This window comes from Hylobates moloch, unplaced genomic scaffold (assembly GCF_009828535.3).
Source record: "Hylobates moloch isolate HMO894 unplaced genomic scaffold, HMol_V3 SCAFFOLD_8, whole genome shotgun sequence".
NCBI lineage: Eukaryota > Metazoa > Chordata > Mammalia > Primates > Hylobatidae > Hylobates > Hylobates moloch.
In genome coordinates this window covers 64,689,262-64,714,500 of record NW_026652283.1, presented here as the reverse complement: position 1 = coordinate 64,714,500, position 25,239 = coordinate 64,689,262, and the positions used below count along the sequence as shown (strand labels likewise).

At 37.4% G+C, this 25,239-nt stretch overlaps 1 protein-coding gene across 7 annotated transcripts in view; it reads right to left on the bottom strand.

Moving 5' to 3' along the window:
* Positions 1–25,239, bottom strand: part of NME7 (NME/NM23 family member 7) — a 237,027-nt gene that overhangs the window by 36,077 nt on the left and 175,711 nt on the right. For 5 of the 7 annotated variants that reach the window (XM_032161055.2, XM_058443250.1, XM_058443248.1 and 2 more), the window contains exon 11: positions 1,521–1,628. In XM_032161055.2, coding sequence (XP_032016946.1) covers positions 1,521–1,628 — 108 coding nt within the window. Of the gene's footprint in view, positions 1–687; positions 736–1,506; positions 1,629–25,239 lie in introns of those variants that run through there. The other 2 variants (XM_058443247.1, XM_058443249.1) reach the window with 2 other exon arrangements.

Below are 25,239 nucleotides of genomic sequence, written 5' to 3'. Positions count from 1 at the left end.
GGGCTCCCATACCTCACACCAGGAGTGTCGGGAAACCATCAGCGATGGTCAGATAGTTGTTAACTGTTTCTCTGAAATAATAATTGGTCACAGCTGGCACCAGGGAAAGGCGGGCTCCTAGTAGATAGAAAACACCTAAAACTGGTGATGAGTGGCTTCTCAATAAGATCTCAGGCGTTGGGCAAGTGGTCAGAAGTAATGCAAGACCCTGGAGGTATGCCATCATATAAAAACCCCAAGTCAAAAGGTCAAGCCATACACTTGTCTTTCAAGTCACCTGCTTGGCCCTCTTCCAAGTGTACTTTCCTTTCTTTTGCTCCTGTTGTAAAGCTTTTAAATAAATTTTCACTCCTGCTCTAAAACTTGCCTCAGTCTCTCCTTCTGCCTAATGCTTCCTCAGTTGAATTCTTTCTTCTGAAGAGGCAGGTACTGAAGTTGCTGCAGACCCATATGAATTTGCCATGGGTAACACTATCACACTGTATATTAGACTCCTTCTCCGCCTTTTTAGAGGCAAAGTCTCTCTATGATGTCCAGGGTGGAGTGCAGGGGCTATTCACAAATGCAGTCATAGCACACTGTGGCCTTGAACTCCTGGCCTCAAGCAATCCTCCCACTTAAGCCTCCCAAGTAGCTGGGACTCCAGGTGCATGCCACTGAGCCTGGCTGGACTTCTTAATTTCATTGGAAAACAGTTGACCCTTAAACAGTGTGGAGGTATGGGGCACCTATCCCCTGCACAGTGGAAAAATCTACATATAACTTTTGATTCCCCAAAAGCTTAACTAATAATGCTGTTGACCGGGAGCTTCATCGATAACAAAAAGTCGATTAACACGTAAATAGACTAGTATCTATATATATGTTATGCATTCATAATATACTTTTTTTCTATTTTTTTGATATTTCTAGGCTACAAAGTTCACCCAAGAGTTTTTTCAAATTGTCACAATCTCCAAAAAACTTTCTAATATATTTATTGAACAAATGAATATATAAGTGGACCAGCACAGTTCAAACATTGTTCAAGGGTCAACTGTATGTATTTTCATGACTAGCAATTTATGGTGATGGTATAGTCACCTGATATAAGAACAAATTTCACACAATTTAATTATTTTAAAATCATAACGTATGCCAACCAGAAAAAAATACCTAAATTCTTTGAAAGCTATGCAGCATGCTACAATTCGGTCTTTCAAAGCTGCAGTCCAAAATCATCAGATGGCCAAGTAAGAGAGTCATCCAAGGGGAACATCACACACCAGGACTTGTGAGGGGGTGGGGGGGATAGGGGAGGGATAACATTAGGAGAAATACCTAATGTAGGTGGATGGGTTGATGGGTGCAGCAAACCACCAGGGCACATGTATACCTATGTAACAAAACTGCACTTTCTGCACATGTAACCTAGAACTTAAAGTATAATAATAAAACAAAAAGTTTTCTTACACATCAGAACTCCTGAGATAATTTATGAGCTTGAAATACAAATAGGATATTTACCTTCTTTATCTTACCTCTAATAGGCCATCCTCTGGCAGATCAGTACAGTGAACAGCATTCTGGATCTTAGTTTTACCAAAGATTGCTCTTAGAGTTTCAGGGCGTAAATGCCGGGCAATTTCCTATTAAATATACATTCACATATAGATTAAAGTTAGTCATATGGTATAAATAAGAAAAACACTAGCTATATGAAACACTTATTTATGAAATACATGTAATATAGAGATAGTGCTTATAAGGGTTTTTCTGTGGCCCAATGTAAAGTCTGCTTTCATCTACATCGGGGAAAAATAATAATTGCATTTCTTTTTATCAATAGATTATGAGAATCACACAAAATGTGAAGCTAGTTCATTACTGTGAAAGACTTGTATTTTATAAAGACAGTAGAGATCTTAACAACTTTGATTTAAAATGAACCAATTTGATGCAATTGATTTCAAAAGCTTTTAAAAAAATGTTAGTTGTATCAACTTAGTGGTAGTTCATCTTTAAGAGAAAAAATATGGTCACAAATAGCCCTGAATTAATGAGGGTTAGAGAGACAGAAGGGAATGATAATGATGTACAAAAAAAATTTAAATTGAGAAAGACAGGAAAAGAGGACCTAGTGGATAAAGAGGTAATCGGCAATGAAAAGGTGGATCAATGAATTTGAGCTCCTACTGGTATGGGATAATTATTGAGATCAGTATGTTAGAGGAAGAGAGCTGGAAAGTTAAAAGATACTGGAGACTGAGATTACTGTGGGTGGGAGGAAGGGGGCTATAGTGATTGATAATGATCAGTTTTAAGGCATAAATAACCATGGCTAACATTAGTTTGAGGGCAAGAATGTTAGAAGAAAGAACAACAGATTGAGAGGCCAAGGTCGTAAGTGGATCACCTCTATGAAAGTGGAAATCAGAAAGAATCATGACAGGTGTAGCTTAGGGTGCAAAGATTCTGAGCAGCATTCACATTTGTGGTTCCGTCACTTAAGGATGTTTTAAAGGCATGCATTTATTTAATTACTTAAGTTTTATTTGCCAGGTTTCCATCAAATGTCAGCTATAAATGTATTATGTTTAGGAAAAACACTTTGATAAACTAGAAAATAAGGATGTCTTTATATTTTATTTCATATTTATTACTTTCATTCTGTTCTCCATAATTTTTCTAGCAAGTAAGTATCCAATATTAAAAATCTACTCAGCTGGGCATGGTGGCCCATGCCTGTAATCCCAACACTTTCAGAGGCAGAGGTGAGTGAATCATTTGTGGTCAGGAGTTGGAGACCAGCCTGGCTAACATGGTGAAGCCCTGTCTCAACATGGTGAAACCCTGTCTCTACAAAAATTAGCTGGGCATGGTGGTGCGTGCCTGTAATCCCAGATATTCAGGAGGCTCAGGCAGGAGAATCACCTGAACCTGGGAGATGGAGGTTGCAGTGAGCCGAGACTGTGCACTGCACTCCAGCCTGGGCGACAGATCAGACTCCATCTCAGAAAACAAACAGAAGCCTTACTCAGATTATATAGTGGGAAGCTGTCATTTTGTGACATAAGATGTAATTTATGAAATTGTGAAAGGTGAGTACTAATGTTCTTTTTCTTATTTCCGGTCAGGGAAAAAAACACTTTTAAGTTACTCAGTTTCAGTAAACTGTTTTATTAGAACGTATTCTCTCTCAAATTTTGTTTGATGGCCAGGCTCATGCCTATAATCAGCACTTTGGGAGGAGTTTGAGAGCAGCCTCGGCAACACAGAGAGACCCCATTGCTACAAAAAATACAAAAATTAGCCGGGTATAGTGGTGCATGCCTGTAGTCCCAGCTACTTGGGAGGCTGTGTGGGAGGATGGCTTGAGCCTGTGAGGTCGAGGCTACAGTGATCCAAGATGACACCACTGCGCTCCAGCCTGGGTTGTCGGACAGAGCAGGACCCTGTCTCAAAAAAAAGAAAATTTTATTTAACTTGCATTACATTCATTAAAAGATTACTTTCATATAAGTGTCTGCTACATGCACAGCACTTGAAATCTGAAGAGGTTTGTGTGTGTTGGCCTAGCACGGTGGCTCATGCCTGTAATCCCAGCACTTTGGGAGGCTGAGGCGGGTGGATCACCTGAGGTCAGGAGTTAGAGACGAGCCTGATCAACATGGTGAAACCCTGTTTCTACTAAAAATACAAAAATTAGCCGAGCATGGTGGCACGTGCCTGTAGTCTCAGCTACTTGGGGGGCTGAGGCAGAAGAATGGCTTGAACCCGGGAGCGCGGAGGTTGCAGTGAGCTGAGATCGCGCCACTGCACTCCAGCCTGGGTGAAAGAGCGAGATTCCTTCTCAACAACAACAACAAAACCAAAAAAAAAAAAAAAGAGAGAGAGAGAGATTCGTGTGTGTATGTGTGCGTGTGTGTGTGTGTGTGTGTGTATGATATAAATGGGATTGGCTGGTGGTTCCTGGGGTGGTTGTTAATATCTAATCATATTGTATTATGGTCAGAAAATACGGTCTCTTCCATCTGTCTTTGAAGGAAATTTGTATCATAATACATAATGAATATTAGTGAGTATCCCATGGTGTTTAAAAACATTGTCACAGGTTGCATTCCCTGGGAAACCAATTCTGAACTGGAGATATATTTGCAAAAAGTTTGCTGGTTACACTTGTGGGTAAGTGAGGAAGAGGATGGCCTCAGACAATCCTACACAGAGCTCTGGAGCTGCATTGGCCCTTCAGAGTTGTCCTCAATGGAGACAAAGGGGTCAGGCCTTTATCCCCCAAACTGATAAATTACTAGATGTGGGTCATTCCAGGGAAGGGGACATGACCTTGGGCAAGGTGACTTTCTTCAGCAGAAGGCAATTCCTGGAGAGAGATTTTCTAGATTACTGTCAGCTCCTAGCAGGAATGACCGTTTCAGTTCTAAAGGGCAGAGGGACATCTGAGTGGCTCTCCACAGAACCACTACACACATATGTACACACATATACATATATGGCACTTTAGACTACTGCAATCTGATTACCGTTCCCTTAGGTAACTATTTTTGCTTCTCTGTCTGAAAGGTTTTGCACTATCTCTTTAACTAGGCCTTTATCATTTACCAGTCATTCTGTTCCATACTCAATGGTCCAATTTAATCTAAGATATACATTATTCAGTCAGCTTCTACTATTTATTATTCTCTCCTCCATTTTATCTCTTCTTGCCTTTATTTCTATAAGAAAGATGTTGAGATTTCTTGTGTTAACTCTCCTTTCTCTTTTACAGTTTCCATGTAATTATCTTTTTGTGTTACACTCTTGGAGAATAACTCCATTTGATCTGCTACCTCACTAATTTGCTTTTAAACTGGGCCCACTGTGCTATTTTATTAATTTACTGTGTATTATAAAAACTTTAACAAACAGGTTTTTAATTTCCAGTATCTATACATTTTTTTTTCTATGGACCCAATATTCTCTTAAGTCTTTCTCAGGAAGCCGACTCTTCTATTTCACAGTCTGTTTTTGTCAGCTCTATTAATTTGTTTTGTTTAGGTTTAGGTTCTGTTGGTTGAGTTTTGTGTCTTCTTTATGATATTGGTAAACTTTAAATGGTTGGTAATTCCTGGCTGTTTTTTTTTCTTTTTTTTTATGAGTTCGCTATTTGCTTGTCATAGATGCCAGGGACATGCTGCTAGATGAGGTATTCTGGTTGCCTTCCTTTCAGAAGAGGGTGCTACCATTTTTCCTGAGTGTTATTAGCTGCCTTCCCATTGCTCTGCCTGTTTAGCTCAAGCTCCACATTCAGTGCCTTAGGCTGTGGCTAAAAGTATCAACTGCCTTCTGCTCAACGTAAGCAAGCAAATGTGAAGGCGCTGATTTTCTCTGTTGCTTTTCATGCAGCCCTCCAAGTAACCACCCTGCTTACAGCCCCATGCCCTTCCTCAGCCTTGCATCCATATGTCTGATGTGCAGCTCACCCAGTACCCCTACCCCTTCTGGAGCAGTTCTCTCCTGCATGTTTTAGAGTGTTGGTTTTCCTCAACAATACAATCCTATCTGCTTTGAGTCTTTTGAAGTTTATGGCCTGTAACAAAACTAAAACAAACAAACAAACAAAAAAACCAAACCCACAAAAACAAAAACATACGTGTGTGTGTGTGTGTGTGTGTGTGTGTGTGTATTCTTCCTTGTTTTCCAGCATCACTGGAGATTTACTCTTTAAAACAACACACAGTGAAACAGTATCTCCTGTAAATTCCTGTAAGGACTTGGTAAGCAAGGGGATGATGACCACATATGGTCTTCTGCCATCTTCATGACACTTCATCTTACTGACATTCTCTATTTCTCCAACACAACAAACCATCTTTAATTCATTTTTCATGCTGCTATAATTTTGTACCTAAATGCCAATATGATCATGTTATTTACTTGCTCAAAAAATCTTTGAAGGCTCATAATTGCCTATGGCCAAATGTCTAAACTCCTCAGTGTGGCATTCAAGGTCCTCCCCACTCTTGCCTAAATCTACCTCACTCACACCTGCCTTGAAAGTTTACATATCCCAGTGAAAACACTATTTCCTCTATAAAAGCAAATTAAGCCTTCCCAATAAGAGTAATCCTTCCTTCTTCAATGTTCCTACAGTAGTTTACACTTCCAATATAGGCCTTCTTGACTTGCAATTTATATAGTTGTTTTGTGAGCCTATTTTAGTAAGATCCCATTAGATTTCAATCCCTGAACACAATATAAAACTTCCCTTATATTCTGTGTCTTACTAATGAACACAGAGTAAATGTTTGGTAAATATTTGTTGACTGACATAAAATGACAGTACTTCTATTCAGAGTATCAGGATGGAGTAGCAAATAAGAGCGGGGGCTGTGGAAAAAGGCTCTCTGGATTTGAATTTTGACTCTGCCACTTAACAGTTGTGTGACCACACCACATTATTTAACCTCTCTGTGCCTGCTTGAATGTTCTTATTTGTAAGACAAGGATAAACCAGAATCTGTCTTAAGGAGATTAAGACAATTCTTAAAGAGAAAGAAAGGTATATTTTGACAAATATCAAAGATAATCCAACCAAATATTATATTATCTTTAAATAAATATATAACATCTCTTAAGAGTTGTAATCATCATAGTTTTAGAATAAAGGTATAAGTTTAGATTAGATCATAAGCTAATTATGACCTATTATTATGCATTAATAAACCTCAGAAAACATGAAGTATTTTTACTGATATAAAATGTTTTATTTAGGTAAATGATAACAATGAAACTTAAAGATATAAAACAATAGGTATTTTCTTCATAGCTGCTCTTAAAATCTAGGCTTTCATGTTAGATCCTCTTTAAAAATGTATTGATAATTTTAGTTTTGATTAGTATAAAATATCACATATGCTTATAAAGTAAAAAATACTGAAATACTAAAAATACAAAAATATTAAAAAATACTAAAAGTGAGAGTGAATTAATAACAGCACTTCCCCCCATCCATTTCCTGATGGATTGCCCCTAATTTTTTCTAACAGATTTATATTCCTCTTGCTGCTTAAACTCTGGTGAAGACCATACTACCACACATAGTTCCCCTCCCTTCAAGGAGCAGAAACAATTATGAGATCATAAAAGCAACACAAAGTACCAACATATAATTTCATCTAATACCATAAATAATTCTTAAAAAGTTATTGCAGTATTTATAAATAACAGGTTATGCTGAGAAAATCAGACTCATTAAAGAGCAATACTTATTTGTACTTGGAGGGTCAGCAGTCTTTCAAATTCCACAAAATTCCAGGCATATTCATCCTCCCCTAAAATCCCCTTGCATGCTGAGTCCCATCAAGTCAAATTCTTGGCTATGTTACAGCTCATCATAAGTACTAAAAATTCTGCTCAGGTAATCCTGCTGTGGGAGGGAGAATTCTGACTTATAGAATGACCTCTAAATCTAAGATATCAAAAAAATGCACCAAACATAGAATAGTGATTGGCAAAATACTGAAAATAAAGAAGAGAATATTTAATTATTCTATGGCTGTGTTATCGTAAAGAGTGTCACTGTTTATTGAATAGGTCTACCAGATTGATAAAATATGTCTGCACAAAGAATAACTTACTTCCATAATAAAGCCACTCAGTTTCAGTTCTCCACAATACAGAAGAGATATGTCAGAATTGAAAATGCCCTTCCATTTAATAAACAAATTAAACTAGAAAAAGATTTACGAAATTTACTAATTACAGAAAAAGATCAACTATAGAATATATTCAGATACAGTCATGCATTGCTTAACAACAGGGATATATTCTAAGAAATGCATCATTAGGTGATTTCCACATTGTGTGAACATCACAGAGTGTACTTACACAAACCTAGATGATATAGCCTACTACACATCTAGGCTATATAATTTGCTACTAGGCTACAAACTTGTATAGCATGTTGCTATACTGAATATTGTAGGCAACTGTAACACAATAGTAAGTATTTGTGTATCTACGCATATCTAAACAGAAAAGATACAGTAAAAATACGGTTAAAAATGATGTAGACCTATAGAGGGCACTTACCATGAATGGAGCTTGTAGGACTGGCATTGCTCTAGGTGAGTCAGTGAGTGAGTGGTGAGTGTGAGGGCCTAGGACATTACTGTACACTACTGCAGACTTTATAAAACACTGTACACTTGGGCCACACTACATTTATAAAAATATTTTTATTTCTTCAATAGTAAATTAACCTTAGTTTACTGTAACTATTCCACTTTATAAACTTCTAAGTATTTTTTAACTTTTTTTGACTCTTTTGCAATAACACAGCTTAAAACACAAACACATTGTACAGCTGTACAAAAATCTTTACATCATTATTCTATAAGCTTTTTCTATTTTTTAAGGTTTTTTCTTTTGAAACCTTTTTGTTAAAAAGGAAGACACAAACACACGCATTAGCCTAGGCTTACGCAGGGTCAGAATCATCAAAATCTCTGTCTTCCACCTCCATATCTTGTCCCACTGGAAGGTCTTTAGGGACAATAACACATATAGAGCTGTCATCTCCTTTGATAAAATGCCTTGTTCTGGAATACCTCCTGAAGGACCTGCCTCAGGCTCTTTTATAGTTAACCTTTTTTTAATAAGTGGAAAAAGTATACTCTAAAACAATGATAAAAAGTATAGTAACCAGTAACATAGTCATTTATTATCATTACCAAGTATTATGTACTATACATAATTGTATGTAGTATACTTTAATACAAGTGGCAGCACAGTAGGTTTATTTATGCCAACATCACCACAAACATGTGAGTAACACATTGTGTGACTATGTCACAACAGGAATTTTTCAGCTCCATTATAATCTTGTGGGATCAGCGTCCTATATGCAGTCAGGTGTTGATGGAAATGTCGTTATGCAGTGCATGACTGTAATAAGTAGCATATGGTGGTTTATCACGAGGTCACTAGTCTCATTTAAGGAAAATCTAAGTACAAGGAAACTCTAGACTACAGGATAACTATGTTAGCAGTGATATAAATACGTGGATAAACATTAAAAGAGGAGCTAGTATAGCTCAAGTCATAGTAACCCTAAAACAGCTGTGAAACACTGTTACAATCATTGTCCTCCTTTCACAGGCAATAAGGGTAATAAAACTTAATATCAACTACCAGTGAGGGGACCACCATAACTAAAACAGCAAATATTCTCATTTCTATCCATTACTAGTATTCTTCTGCAACAAGTCTTGTAATACTAAACAGCACATGCTAAGTGTTCTCCTTGACTCCTCTGGCACTTCAAAAATATCTTACCAAAACTGACCCAACAAATAGCTTTTCCCAGTAGTATGCAACTTTGTACTAATACAGTTATGCAGTTTTATATTCCTGGGAGATAAGCAATGTCAGACAAATTCAAACTAAAACGAGATAATGAAACATGGGGAAGGAATTGGAAGCAGAAAAGGAAGCCGGGGAGAGACCCAGAGGCTACTTTCTGCTAAGTCTAAGGATCCTTCTAGAACCTATGCATAGGCTTTAGAAAGAGTAACTGCAAAATTAAACTCAACTACTTATTTATATAATACTAATCTCACTGAATGAGCCACCTGCGGGTTCACGGTAAATACACTTACTGGCACTGGAAAATACATAAATTGTTTGTATATGAGGAATCATTAAAACATCTGGCTTGTGAACTCTGACAGGCTTCACATCTCACTTTTCATTAGATAAAAAATAGCTGTAATGTAAATTTATAGAACCTGAAGAGGGTCACAGTTAAATGTTATTTCAGGTGAAATATTTAGATAATTCAATCCTATCTTTTTCATTAGGTTTCAATAGACCACATGGCATTGTAACTATTGCCTCTTACTGATCTGTTTGCTGTTTCAGCCAACAATAGGAACTGGCTGAAGTGAAAATGAAGTCTTATTTGACACAGGTGTTACTTTTAAAAGTAAAAATATGATCTCTTGGTTCTCCTTTTTTTAAAAGAATTGGGCATTCTGCAGAAGGATGAGCTCAACTAAAAAAAAGAGAAAAATCTCTTAACTCACTTTTATATAAATTACTTAGTATTTTAGCAAAAACTACAAAGATTCACGTATATAAGTAAAATTTAAGAACATAAATATTAGCATAGAGGGTTAGGGTTTTTTGGTAAATATTTTCCTATTTCTTTTTGTTTTTCTAAATACATTTTAAGACATTTAACCTTTGATGTATACTCACATTACTACTAAGAAATTTAAGAGGCATTCTTTTTTTTTTTTTTTTTTAACACCACGGACCTGAAGGCAAGAGAGGCATTCTTAATATCTCCCCGCAAAAGAATCGTTCCACATTCTACTCCATCCCTATAACATAATTACTATCCAGTCTTGCTTTACTATTTTAAAGAATCCTACAATTCAATGCTCAGAAACTTCCCCAAAGGAGTAAAATAATGAAATAGCTGGGACCCACTCTTGGCACTTCTAACACCCAATTCTTGCCAAGTCCTGTCAATACAACTACTAATATATCGCCTGTATCAGTCGGCTTCTATGTCCACTCTGGCACCATATTCTCCTTTCCAGAATATTGGGTTTTTAGATTTTATACTTGCTGGTCTATCTGGTTTCCTAGATACCACTACTCCTAGTAAACATATTGTCCAAAAAGCAGTTAGAATAAGCTTTAAAAAAACATAAGTTGAATCATACCACTTCCCTGCCGAAGAATCTCTGATGCTTTTCTTAAGAGAAAATGCAAAATTGTTGGGCTGGGCATGGTGGCTCATCCCTATAATCCCAGCACTTTGGGAGGCTAAGGTGGAAGGATCATTTGAGGCCAGGTGTTCAAGATCAACCTGGCCAACACGGCAAGACCCTATCTCTTAAAGAAAAAATTCTCAACATAACCTATAGTCCTGCATGCTCTGGCTCCTGCTTACCTCTCCAACCTCACCTAAAATGAACTAGTTACATCAACCCCTTCCAACTTTTCAAACTAGTCACATCAACCCCTTCCAACTTTTCAAACTAGTCACATCAACCCCTTCCAACTTTTCAAAGGCACCAAGCTCTTTCCTACCTCAAGCATGAAAACACACAGTATTTCCCTTGGCTCAGCAATTCTCCTTTCTTTTTTTCTTTTGAGACGAAGTCTTGCTCTGTCACCCGGGCTGGAGTGCAGTGGCGTGATCTCGGCTCACTGCAAGCTCCACCTCCCAGGTTCACACCATTCTTTTGCCTCAGCCGCCTGAGTAGCTGGGACTACAGGCGCCCGCCACCACACCCGGCTAATTTTTTTTTTGTATTTTTAGTAGAGAAAAGGTTTCACCGTGTTAGCCAGGATGGTCTTGATCTCCCAATCTCGTGTTCCACCCGCCTCGGCCTCCCAAAGTGCTGGGATTACAGGCGTGAGCCACTGCGCCCAGCCTCTCCTCTCTTTCTTAATAATTGCCTTACAAATGGCTTACAATAAGCAACAGAAATCAGATGTGATAGATTCTACAGAGTGACTCTCTCAACTCTTTATTCTATCCTCCTTCTAGACGGAAATTAGAAATCTAAAAACGACATTCCCCAGACACATTTTTGGCTAGAGTTCTTGCGATGTGGAAGTCCTAAATGAGATTTGGAAGACAGGACAAAGCAGAAGCTATCTTCCTGCTAATGTTGCTACAGGCAGACAAGGTAGGAGACACAAGTGTTTGAGTTGTGGCAGACTCAATGCCCAAGTCACTGCCACGGTAGTAGCAGTGGAGGCAGCATCAACTTCAGGATTCTAGGTGTGGGAAGGTACTCTTGAAATCAATAGCTCCAGTGGCAACTCCTGACTTAAGGGCCTGCAACACTTAAGAAACTAAGTTCGTAAATAGCTACTTTCTTGAATCGAACTCCTTTAAAAAACACCCCTAAGCTGGTTTCTGTTTCTTGAACTGAACTCTCAGTCATATTCTGAGGCTCCATCTTTCTTCCTCATCTCTACAGAAAGCTGTTTTCCCTGTTCCCATTTAGTAAGTACCTTTTTGCCATCTGATTTTCAGCTTTACTGCTCTATTGAAATTGCTCCCTCCAGAGTCACCTATAATCAATTAGACTTCTAGCTGAAACCTCTTTTTTTTTTTTTTTTTTTTTTTTGAGACAGAGTCTTGCTCTGTCACCCAGGCTGGAGTGCAGTGGCACAATCTCAGCTCACTGCAACCTCCACCTCGTGGGTTGAAACAATTCTCCTGCCCCAGTCTCCTGAGTAGATGGGATTACAGGCATGTGCCACCACACCCAGCTAATTTTTGTATTTTTAGTAGAGATGGGGTTTCACCATGTTGGCCAAACTGGTCTCGAACTCCTGACTTCAGATAATCTGCCCGCCTCGGCCTCCCAAAGTGCTGGGATTACAGGCGTGAGCCACTGCGCCTGGCCTAAAACCTCTTGTATAGCAGTGAAGTTACAAAAGTACCATCAGAAATAGTGGATCTAATACATGTGGCCAACAAACATATGAAATAAGGCTCAGCATCACTGATCATGAGAGAAATGCAAATAAAAACCACAATGTGATACCATCTCACACCAGTCAGAATGGCTATTATTAAAAAGTCAAAAAACAACAGATGCTGGTGAGGTTGCAGAGAAATAGGAATGCTTTTACACTGTTGGTCAGAATGTAAATTAGTTCAACCATTGTGGAAGACAGTGTGGTGATTCCTCAAAGACCTAGAGGCAGAAATACCGTTTGACCCAGCAATCCCATTACTGGGTATATACTCAAAGGAATATAAACTGTTCTATTATAAAGACACATGCACGTGTATGTTCATTGCAACACTATTCACAATAGCAAAGACGTGGAATCAACCTAAATGCCCATCAATTATAGACTGGATAAAGAAAATGTGGTGCATATACACCATGGAATACCATGCAGCCATAAAAAGGAACAAGATCATGTCCATTGCAGAAACATGGATGGAGCTGGAGCCCATTATCCTTGGCAAACTAATGCAGGAACAGAAAACCAAATACCCGCATGTTCTCATTTATAAGTGAGAGCTAAATGATGAAAACACATGGATACATGGAGGGGAGGAGGGGAGCATGTGTCACTGGGGCCTGTCAGAGGACCAGGTGTGGGAGGAGGGAGAAGATCAGGAAGAATAGCTGGTGGATGCTGGATTTAATACCTGGGTGATGGGATGATCTGTGCAGTAAACCACCATGGAACACATTTACCCATGTAACATGAACATGTACCCCTGAACTTAAAATAAAGGTTGGAAAAAAAAAAAGGCATGTCAGTCAAAGAAAGAAACAGTGGGTCTAACAAACTGATCTTAGTACAGGTATATCCAATTAATAAAATAACACAGAGATTTTATAAAATTTAGGTTTATTTGTCCTAGAGTAGCAACATTAGTCTCAGCAGTTAGTAGAAAGATTTTGGTCCCTTTAAAGGCCTAGCTTCAGCGTTATCTAGCTGAATTAATTAAGATAATGCCAATAAAATGTCTAATGGTGTCTGGCCAAACTGCGGGCATTTAGTAGATATAATCATTGTCTTCATAATATTATAAATAAACTCATAGCTAACAATGAGGCACTTATATAGTACTTGTGTTTTTAAAAGCATGTACTATTTCACAGGAATCTCACAAATCCCCTTGTCAGCATAATTGCTGACAAGGCAGACAGTTTTTGCCTTTTACAGATATGGATAACTTGGTTCTACGGACAGTCTCAGACCTCCTATCCAGCACTGAAGAAAGAGTATATCCAAAGATCCAACCACTTGGGGCGAACTCTCTTTAAAGGTTAATTTCCTAAACTGCCCCATGCCTTCTATGATTCCCTTTAAAGTTGCAGTAAGCAGCTAAGATTCCAGACCAAGGTGAGCATTTTTTGAAACCATCTAATCTTCTCCTATAATTACCAATAGCAATGTTGTCCAAAAGAAATGTAATGTGAGCCACCTATGTAATTTAAAATTCTCTAGTGGCCACATTAATAAGAAGTAAAATTAATTTTAATAAAATAATTTATTTAACCCTATATATTCAAAATACTATTTCAGTAGGTAATTAATAAAAATTATTAGTGAGCTCTTTTACATTCTTAATTTATGCTAAATTTTCAAGTCCTGGGTGTGTATTTTGTATACAATACATCTCAATTAGAACCAGCCATGTTTCAGGTGCTGGAGAGCTACATGTGGCTAACGGCCATCATATTGGACAGTAGAGACCTAGAGAATAGTAGCTCTCTCCCAGGACCGAGGTTTAACTTCTCAGCAACATTCTACGTTAAGGGCTGAGCCAAGACTAATAATATCTGCAATATTAACCTCTCTTATGCTAATGGAAACCTTGAACATAAGCTTGAGGGCAGTCAATCTAACCACGTTTCTCATGCTGCCATCCTAGGCTATAATCCTATCTATCTATCAATCATCTATCTACCTATCTATCTATAATTTATCATGTCTGTTGCCCACTTATCCTCCACAGCTGGCACTGCCAATGTTCACCATTATCCTCAAGGCTCCATCCTCAATTACATGTTTTCTCTCAGCAATTTTGTTTCCTGCTTCACAGAAAAAAAAATTAAGACTGCTATCAAGAGATTCAGCTCCCTCAAATTCCTACACACACACACACACACACACACACACACACACACACATACACACACACACATATATACACACACACACACACACACATTATCCTTCCCTTCCCTCTTTCCATTTGGTGCCAAAGAAAGTGCCATTTCTTCTTCTTTTGATAATTAACCCTCCCATCTCTTTGCAACTCTAGGTCAGGAAACTTCCTTCATTATAACTACCTTTTGCCTGTGTTTTCAACCTTTCTCTTTTCAATAGTTTATTTTATGCATCCTATCAAAATGCTCATGTCTCTCCCATCACTTAACAAATATACAATTTTAAATACTGTCCTGCCTCTTCTCCTCCTTTTTAGAAGTCTTAATAAGCTCCACTTTCATTTACTCTTCAGCCTTCTGCCTCACGACACTATCTGAACTGCTTTGGCAAAGGGCACTGATATTCTTCTAATTGCCCACAGATTCTCTCAATTTGTGACTTGTCTTCAGCATTTATTATTCTGGACCATTCCATTATTCCTGAAGCTCTCCATTTACTCAGCCCACGTGATACCACAATCCAGGATCTCCTCCTGACTGTTCCTCTCAAGCTCCTTTATTTCCACCTTCCTACTGCCTAGGGTCCACTCCATATTCTCCTCTTATCTTCTGGCTCTCCCTGGGCAATTTCATTCACTACTATCATATCTCTTTAGATGACTCTTTAACTACTGCCCAGTTCTCTTTCCTGAGTTGCAGGCTGGACTATACAACTGCCTAATGATCACTGCAGCCTTGAACTCCTAGGCTCAAGTGATCTTCCTGCCTCAGCTTCCAGAGTAGCTCGGACTACAAGCGCATGCCACCACAACTAGCTAATTAAAAAAAAAAAAACTTCTCTGTAGAGATAAAGTCTTGCTGTATTAACCAGGCTAGTCTTGAAGTCCTGGCTTCAAGAGATCTCCTGCCTTGGCCTCCCAAAGTTCTGGGATTACAGGCATGAGCTATAATGTGCCTGGCCCCCATAAGGCTCTCATACTCAGCTTGCCCAAAACTAACCTCATTGTCTTCCTCCCAAAACTCCCCCTCTTCCTAAATTCCCTCTCTTCATAAATGGTACCACTCTTATACCAGGTTACCTAGGCCAACAGCTTGGGATTCATCCCAAGACTCCTCTCTCTCCCTTTTGGGCCCCCCATCTAATTTGTTACCAAGTCACAGAGATTCTATTTCTTTAGCATAGAATTCTTTCCTTACTTTCCAAGTCTACTCCTACTATCACAGTTCACCTTTGCATCTTGTTTAGGTTTTAGTGGTCTGCTAACAGACTGCATTACTTCTACCATTAAAAATGTACTGTTTGTTTACCCTTCTGTCTTAACTCCTTAAAAACAAGGACTACAATCTTTTTATATCCAACACACAGAATCCTCATGAAAGATTCATTGAATAAAATATTAATGATTTAGGGGATAAGCGAATGGAAGAATGGCATGACTAACATGCCCAAATTTATACATCCCATTAACTTTGTTAATGATAGGGTAGAGAAACTAGGCCTCTTGGTTACCAATAGTCTGGGCTCCTTAGGCTATATTAGATCCTTCAGAAGTGCCTATTTTAAGGAAGAACATCCTTTTGAAATCTAAGTAACCACCATTTAATTTATCTATTTTGTGAGGTGGTGGTTTTGTATATCAGATTTTCTCAAACTAGGACACACCTGTCTGAGAATGGAAATGAGAACTCTAAGCTCTAATCCATAGCTCTGAAAGTAACTTGCTCTGTGACTTTGATTGAGGATAATATTACTGTTTCATCACAGATATAAAATGCCATGTGACAAATACATGGAATTGGACTAATCCACTAGAATAGCATTAAGTTTATAAGTGCATGCTCATAAATGACTTTTCCAGTTGAGATATTAAGACTATTCCCCAAAGAACTACTTAGTCTTCTGGTGAATATCCATAGCATAGAAAAGACCAATTCACTCTAAACATGAGAGATCACATATAATAAATAATCTTTCATCTTATTTGTTAGACTTGTCTATTACTATTATATATTTTAAATATATACACCTCTATAAGCAATAACTCACATCTTTATATATGATCTTGAGGCAAGACTCTCATTTATAAAGAAAAGAATAAACTCTGTTCACTATAGTTGCAAGTCAAGTATATTTTCTTGGTTATACAAGTATATTATCTTGGTTATATATTTCTTAAGAAAACCCCTGGCTGGGCACAGTGGCTCATGCCTGTAATCCCAGCACTTTGGGAGGCCGAGGTGGGTGGATCACGAGGTCAGGAGATCGAGACCATCCTGGCTAACATGGCGAAACCCCATCTCTACTGAAAATACAAAAAAATTAGCCGGTCATAGTGGAAGGCACCTTTAGTCCCAGCTACTCGGGAGGCTGAGGCAGGAGAATGGCGTGAACCCGGGACATGGAGCTTGCAGTGAGCCGAGATCACGCCACTATGCTCCACCCTAGGAGACAGAGCGAGACTTCGTCTCAAAAAAAAGAAAAAAAGAAAAGCCCTATGTGTACAGATTATACTGTATTATCCTATTAACGAGAACATTTACTAAATCAGAATATGCCATTTCTTAGATAATGTAAAGTTATTGCCTTCTGAATGTATATTGTTTTACTTCCCTAATACTTTATTGTAAAAAGATTTTTTTTCTCATGGTCTAATTATAATAGCTTTTTTGAAAATAAAAACTATTTATTAGGAGTTATATTCTAAAAGGTAACTTTAACTTTATCCTCCCCCAAAATTCATTTTTCTCTTCCTAATAGAATTGTAAACTGTGACTATGATCTTGAAACACACTTACATTGTTAAAAAAAAAAAATTCCATTTCCTTAGTCATTCTCCTCTAGGCTATCTGATCTCTGCTTTTCCCTGCAAACGTAGTGTTCAGAATGTATTATAAAAATGCAATTTTCTCTTATACTATTGAAATGAAGCAATCTTTTTAAAAAAAACTTTAAACTTCAACTAGTCTGTATAGTTGAGTATTTTAGAAAGTCACAGGAAAAGTAATTTCAAAACTGTCACTTGATAGTAACTGGAATGAATGCTGGGCATCTCTAATCCTGGTCTTTTGATAGTACCTCAAACACATGTCCCAAATCAAAACAATTATCTTCCCCTATGATCCCTCCCTCTGCCTCTGCCTCTCAACTCAGTTTTTCTTCTTCAGTTTCTAGTTGTATCACTATTACCAGATGTTCAGGCTACATAATATAGGGCTATTTCCAACCATTTCATCCATTCCCAAAACCAATTGGTCATTATCTAATTTGTTGATCTCATTTGTTAATCTGTCCCTCTATATATTCAATAAATATTTATTGATACCTATAAATTGTGAGGTACTGGGCTAGAAATAAGGAAATAAAAATAAGATGGTATTTTTATTCTAAATGGTCACAGTCTTATAAGAAGTCAGACATGTTAATAAACAGTCGGTGATGTGCTAGTAACTGTTTAACAGTTTTCAAAAAACAACAATAAAAAACGGATTTGTATTGTTTGCTCATTTTCATGGTGTAAATATTCCTACCACGGCAGAGCATAGAATTGGAAAGTGATACTAACAACTGGATCTTGCAAGCTGGTGCAAGCTGACTCCAACACACCACTCTAAAAGCACTCACAGTGTAACAAGAGCTCTACTAGAGATATATGCGAAGTGCTATAAGGGGAGCACAAAAGAGGGAACTCTAGGGTACCCATGCAACGTTTCACAGGATCCTCTTGGTTCTGTGAACTTCTTTCCATTCTTCATAGCTACTAATTTAGTTCAGCAAAATGCAATGATAGTAAGCATGATACAATTTCTTCCTGACTCAAACACCTCTGATGGCCCTCCACTGTTTATAAGTCCAACAATTAATAAGTCCAAAATAAGACATGACAATTCAAGGAACTTTTTCATCTTGCCTTGAGCTACTCTTTCAGCCTCATCATTCCTTCATACGCTTCTACACGATTTATGCTTTAGAAAATATTTAGAAGTGAAAAAGGCAGATGAAATTTGACCTAGGATACAAAAGAGAACATACATATTTGTCATAACAGTAAACCTCTTTACAAAACTTCTATTGAGTCCTGTGTATTTTCTCTGTGATACTCAAAATCCCTGTCAAACAGAATGGGATGAAGCTTATTAATACTTTTACATCTTGCCATTATGTGTTTATGCTGTGCTTTCCCTTAGCTTGTTTTTCCTCTTCTTTTCTGGTCAATGAAACTCTAAGACTCTAGAAAAATTGTCACTTCCGCCGGGCACGGTGGCTCACGCCTGTAATCCCAGCACTTTGGGAGGCCGAGGCGGGCGGATCACGAGGTCAGGAGATCGAGACCATCCTGGCTAACACGGTGAAACCCTGTCTCTACTAAAAATACAAAAAATTAGCCGGGCGAGGTGGCGGGCGCCTGTAGTCCCAGCTACGGGAGGCTGAGGCAGGAGAATGGCGTGAACCCCGGGGGGCGGAGCCTGCAGTGAGCCGAGATCGCGCCACTGTACTTCAGCCTGGGTGAAAGAGCGAGACTCCTTCTCAAAAAAAAAAGAAAAATTGTCACTTCCATGAAGCATTTCTCAATCCATAGCTATAGTTAATAAATCTCTGTGCAACAAAGGGTATTTTAGCACAGTGATTTATATTGTAACTAAAATTTTATGTTGCCTGTCCCTCTGTAAGAACACAGATCACAACTGTATTGCTCCCTGCTATATCCAGATGCCAAGAACAGTGCCAAGTACATAATAGGTGTCGAATTGTTCAATTAATATTTATTTAGCATGCAAAAACTTAATTGTGAACGTCTCTTCCTAGAGTTGATTGTGTCTTACTCATCTTAGTATCCCTTACAGCATTCAGTACCTCTGACACAAGGAAGTACTTAATATATGATGTTTGCATTGGACTGAATCTCCTCTAGGCCTTTCAATTTTCTGAGCATTCAAAAACTATACACCAGTATTTATAAAATACACGTATTTTAAAAATATATAAGTAGAAATGCACCAAACAGACTGAATTGTAAAATGGGTAAAGATGAACTCTAGGCAATACAGGAAGACCAACCAGAATTTACAGTGGGGAATTGTAATAAAATTAGAGTATTTCTACTGCAAAAGGGAAGAGATGTGGCTGCTTCTCTACTTGTTGCTTTTAAATGGTACTTCATTAGGTTGAGAATTGAAACCTAAGACTCACACAAATCACAAAATAGCACCACAGACAGGATTGTAGGCTCTAGACACTATTTTGCAACTCATTTGGACAGGCTTCACAGGAACACACAGGCTAAGGATCTGAATGCTCTATTGCTCTGAGGGGTTTGACTATGTACAATACATTTCATACTTAAGATTCATTTAAAAATCTCAATTTCAGAACTTGTTATTGGTCTATTCAGGGATTCAACTTCTTTCTGGTTTAGTCTTGGGAGGGTGTATGTGTCCAGGAATTTATCCATTTCCTCTAGATTTTCTAGTTTATTTGCGTAGAGATGTTCACAGTATTCTCTGATGGTAGTTTGTATTCTGTGGGATTAGTAGGTGATATCCCCTTTATCATTTTTTATTGTGTCTATTTGATTCTTCTTTCTTTCTTTATTAGTCTGGCTAGCAGTCTATCTATTTTGTTAATCTTTCCAAAAACCAGCTCCTGGATTCACTGATTTTTTTGAAGGGTTTTTCGTGTCTCTTATCTCTTTCAGTTCTGCTCTGATCTTAGTTATTTCTTGTCTTCTGCTAGCTTTTGAATTTGTTTGCTCTTGCTTCTCTAGTTTTTTTTAATTGTGATGTTAAGGTGTCAATTTTAGATCTTTCCAGCTTTCTGATGTGGGCATTTAGTGCTATAAATTTCCCTCTAAACACTGTTTTAGCTGTATCGAAGAGATTTTGGTATGCTGTGTCTTTGTTCTCATTGGTTTCAAATAACTTATTTATCTTATTTATTTCTGCCTTAATTTTGTTATTTACCTAGTAGTCATTCAGGAGCAGGTTGTTCAGTTTCCATGTAGTTGTGCAGTTTTGAGTGAGTTTCTTAATCCTTGATGGCACTGTGGTCTGACAGACTGTTACGATTTCTGTTATTCTGCATTTGCTGAGGAGTGTTTTATGTCTAATTATGTGGTCAATTTTAGAATAAGTGCGATGTGGGTGCTGAGAAGAATGATTTCGGGTGGAGAGTTCTGTAGATGTCTATTAGGTCTGCTTGGTACAGAGCTGAGTTCAAGTCCTGAGTATCCTTGTTAATTTTCTGTCTCGTTGATCTGTCTAATACTGAGAGTGGGGTGTTAAAGTCTCCCACTATTATTGTGTGGGAGTCTAAGTCTCTAAATCTAGGTCTCTAAGAACTTGCTTTATGAATCTTGGTGCTCCTGTGTTGGGTGCACATATATTTAGAATAGTTAGCTCTTCTTGTTGCACTGATCTCTTTATCATTATGTAATGCCCTTCTCTGTCTTTTTTGATCTTTGTTGGTTTAAAGTCTGTTTTATCAGAGACTAGGATTGCAACCCCTGCTTTTTTATTTTTTTCTTTCCATTTGCTTGGTAAATATTCCTCCATCCCTTTATTTTGAGCCTATGTGTGTCTTTGCATGTGAGATGGGTCTCCTAAATACAGCACACTGACGGGTCTTGACTCTTTATCCAATTCACCAGTCTGTCTTTTAATTGGGGCATTTAGCCCATTTACATTTAAGGTTAATATTGTTATGTGCGAATTTGATCCTGTCATTATCTAGCAGGGGTTTTTACCCATTAGTTGATGCAGTTTTTTCATAGTGTCAATGGTCTTTACAATTTGGTATGTTTTTTGCAGTGGCTGGTACTGGTTTTTCCTTTCCATATTTAGTGCTTTCTTCAGGAGCTCTTGTAAGGCAGGCCTGGTGGTGACAAAATCTCTCAGCATTTGCTTGTCTGAAAAGGATTTTATTTCTCCTTAACTTATGAAGCTTAGTTTGGCTGGATATGAAATCCTGGGTTGAAAACTCTTTTCTTTAAGAATGTTGAATATTGTCCCCCACTCTCTTCTGGCTTGTAGAGTTTCTGCAGAGAGATCCGCTGTTAGTTTGATAGGCTTCCCTTTGTGGGTAACCAGACCTTTCTCTCTGGCTGCCCTGAAGGTATATTTTGTATAAGAGTACATCAGAAAATAACAAGCTTCAAAGACAGATGTCTATGAGTATTTTACTGATGGTTTTTGTTTTGCTTTGTTTGAATGTGTGAGTGTTTTATTTTATGGCACGGGGCAAGCATCTGATCACACTTGCTTGTTTATTTTATAAATTTCAGGCTAAAGCTATACAATCATGATCTATACTACAGAGCTTTGGAAACTTGATTGTTCAATCACGTCTATGCAACAAATTATTGGGAATGAATTCAGGTCCTGCCTGGGTACTCCCTCATTACGGGTATCCATCCATTCAACTGAATGTCCATGCTATTCTGAATCTCCACAAAGAGCACACCTGGCTTGGCTAAGAGGTGAAGCACACTGCTCTGCACTTGCATGTGGACATACAATAACCACATTCCAGCTATTTTTCAAAAAGTTTAACTCTGAACCTATTGTCATTCAGTATTAATCAAAACCTTGACTTAAAGAACAGGTATAGAAGATTGCTTAAGGGAACACAACAAACACATCTTTCTTTTCCTTTAAAACTCTATTCCTATATTGCACCAGCTGTGGGATCAGATCATTTTGACTTCTCATATAATTGTTACACACTCAGGTGATACCATAAGCATCTTAAAAGGAATATTCTAAGAAACTGGTAGTTATTGAGGACAGTGAATGCTGGACCACATAGTGTCTTCATTTGAGATCCATGAGGGAATTTTCTATTAGGTATCAGGAAAAGTTGGGCTTTTTGTGAGCAACTCATTTGCTTATGTCATAGACACTGTCAGTCATATAATTTGATTGGGTGGAAGTCTAAAAGCTCAGTAATAATGTGGCTACCCATAACAAAAGTACAGGATTTCATGGCATGCATTTTATTGTTCAGAGCCTCATTTGCTGTCTGTCCTGATATCCTTATTCACTTTATCTTATTATATTGCATAAATTTTATAAACGGCCTTACATTTTTACTAAAAAAGGAAGTTTAAAATAAATAAATGAATACAACAATGACAATGTTGTAAACTTTTACAAAAATGTAGAGTTAACTTATACATATTAACAGGTATTTTAACTATTATAGTGTTAGGTAACTACAGATACTTTTTCTTACAGGCACTCTTAAACAATGAATGTTTAATAATCACAAAATCACTATTTTTGCACTATTTCAATTTGCTATTTAAACTTATAAAATACTTGTAAAAATTTTTGCTTTATTCAATAAACTGTATCAATGCAAGTCCTACTTTAAAATCAGTGCTGTGGGCTCATGTAATTCATTTATTTTAAAAATATAATCATTTTTCTATTGAATTCAGCTTTTACAACAGGATGAAGAGCAAGTTTTGAAATACAACAAATTAACATACTATCAAGATTTATTAGCCCTGGTACTCCTTAGACTAATATAGATAGAAAGAGTTAACCAGTTTTTCTTTTCCTATATTATTTTTGATTGGCCTGACTCTGAGTACAGTATGCTTAACAAATAAAATTCTCTGCATAAGAAACAAAGACTTAAAAAGACAAATTACTGTTTTGGCAAATATTCATTCTCAATTAAAATTCATGTGAGTTGCTTTATGTACTGTTTGTACAACTAATGTCTCAAATGTGACATGACCATAACAGAACTATGGCAGTGTAAGCTGGTAAGTCAAGTTGATAAATGCTGTTCATTGCAATGCCTACTGTTTATGAGCTCCTCAGGCTAATTCGTGTTCCAAATATTGAGTAGCTCTTTTGTGTATTAATGTATGTCAGGAGCCAACAAAAGTTTTGCTATTGAGAGAAAATAATTTTCAAAAGAAACTATGAAATAATGTAAGTCAAAGTTCTATTAAACTACTTCTGTCGTTTTAGAAAGGGCAAGACGAAACAAATTATAAATGAACATCTTTTATCCTCTGACCTAGCAATTTTACCTCTAGAAATTCGTTCCAAGGTAAAAACTTGTACGAACATTTATGTTTAAGTCTGGTCTCTGCAATATCCTCTTACATAAAAATTACAAAGAAAATCAACAGTAGGGGAATGGTTAGTTAATCCATACACTGGAACACTATGCAGCTGTTAACAACCATATTATGGGAATTTATTTAATGATATTAGAGAAGACCACAATATATTTTGTAATTTAAAAAGGATGTTACAAAGTAGTAATGATTATATAATCTTAATTTTATTTTTATAATATATATATAAAAAGACAGTGGTTTGAGGTCAGGTCAAAATGTTTATTTTACAGTGTTTATTTCTGAGAAGTAGGCAAAAAAGAATCGTTTTAAAATTTTTAGTCTATTAGGTCTTGACTGTTTTCCATAATTTTTCTTCTTTTGTTTTTTTGGAGGTGGAATAGGGGTAATAAACATGGACTATTTTAGTAATTAGGAAGAAAACAATGAAAGTGTTACTTTTATAACTTATATTTAAACATGTTTTATTTTAATACTCGCGGAACAGAGATGTCTTCATTAGTTTGCCTAAATTCACTTGTGAGAAATTGGAGATTTGGGGGTCTGGGGAGAGAGGCAATATAAAAAAGTGTAGGTTGACTCATACTAAAATAAATATGGCACTTATCACAGGAAGGAAGCAAGTGAACTGTTTCTAAGAAAACAACCAGAAAAATGGTGAAGTGCTATTTAGACACTTCAGTGTTGGCAAGCAAGGTTTGAAGTAAGCATAATTTCCCAGGATTACCCTTAATGTGTTTTCTATTTGGGAATATAAAGGGAATCAACAATGCACACTTCCTCTGCAATAAGGAGCATGGGTTTGTTGGTTGCCATTAAAGCCTGAGGACTCAGACTCATTGCTTGTTGATAACTATTATTGCTCCATTTTTGAGTTCCATCAAACAAGAGAAAAAAAGTCTTCACAGAGTTTATACTGGGTATATGCATAATTCTTGACCCTGAAATGTGATACCTATAGAATCTAAGAGTTTACTGGGAAAACCATCTGCTCCTCAAAGCTAGGTGTCCCAAATAAGAGAAAAGTTAGAAAAAGATTGTATTATTTACGTGACTAGAAATGTGTTATAAAGAACCGAATCCAGCAGCACATCAAAAAGCTTATCCACCATGATCAAGTGGGCTTCATCCCTGGGATGCAAGGCTGGTTCAACATACGCAAATCAATAAATGTAATCCAGCATATAAACAGAACCAAAGACAAAAACCACATTATTATCTCAATAGATGCAGAAAAGGCCTTTGACAAAATTCAACAACACTTCATGCTAAAAACTCTCAATAAATTAGGGATTGATGGGACGTATCTCAAAATAATAAGAGCTATCTACGACAAACCCACAGCCAATATCATACTGAATGGGCAAAAACTGGAAGCATTCCCTCTGAAAACTGGCACAAGACAGGGATGCCCTCTCTCACCACTCCTATTCAACATAGTGCTGGAAGTTCTGGCCAGAGCAATCAGGCAGGAGAAGGAAATAAAGGGTATTCAA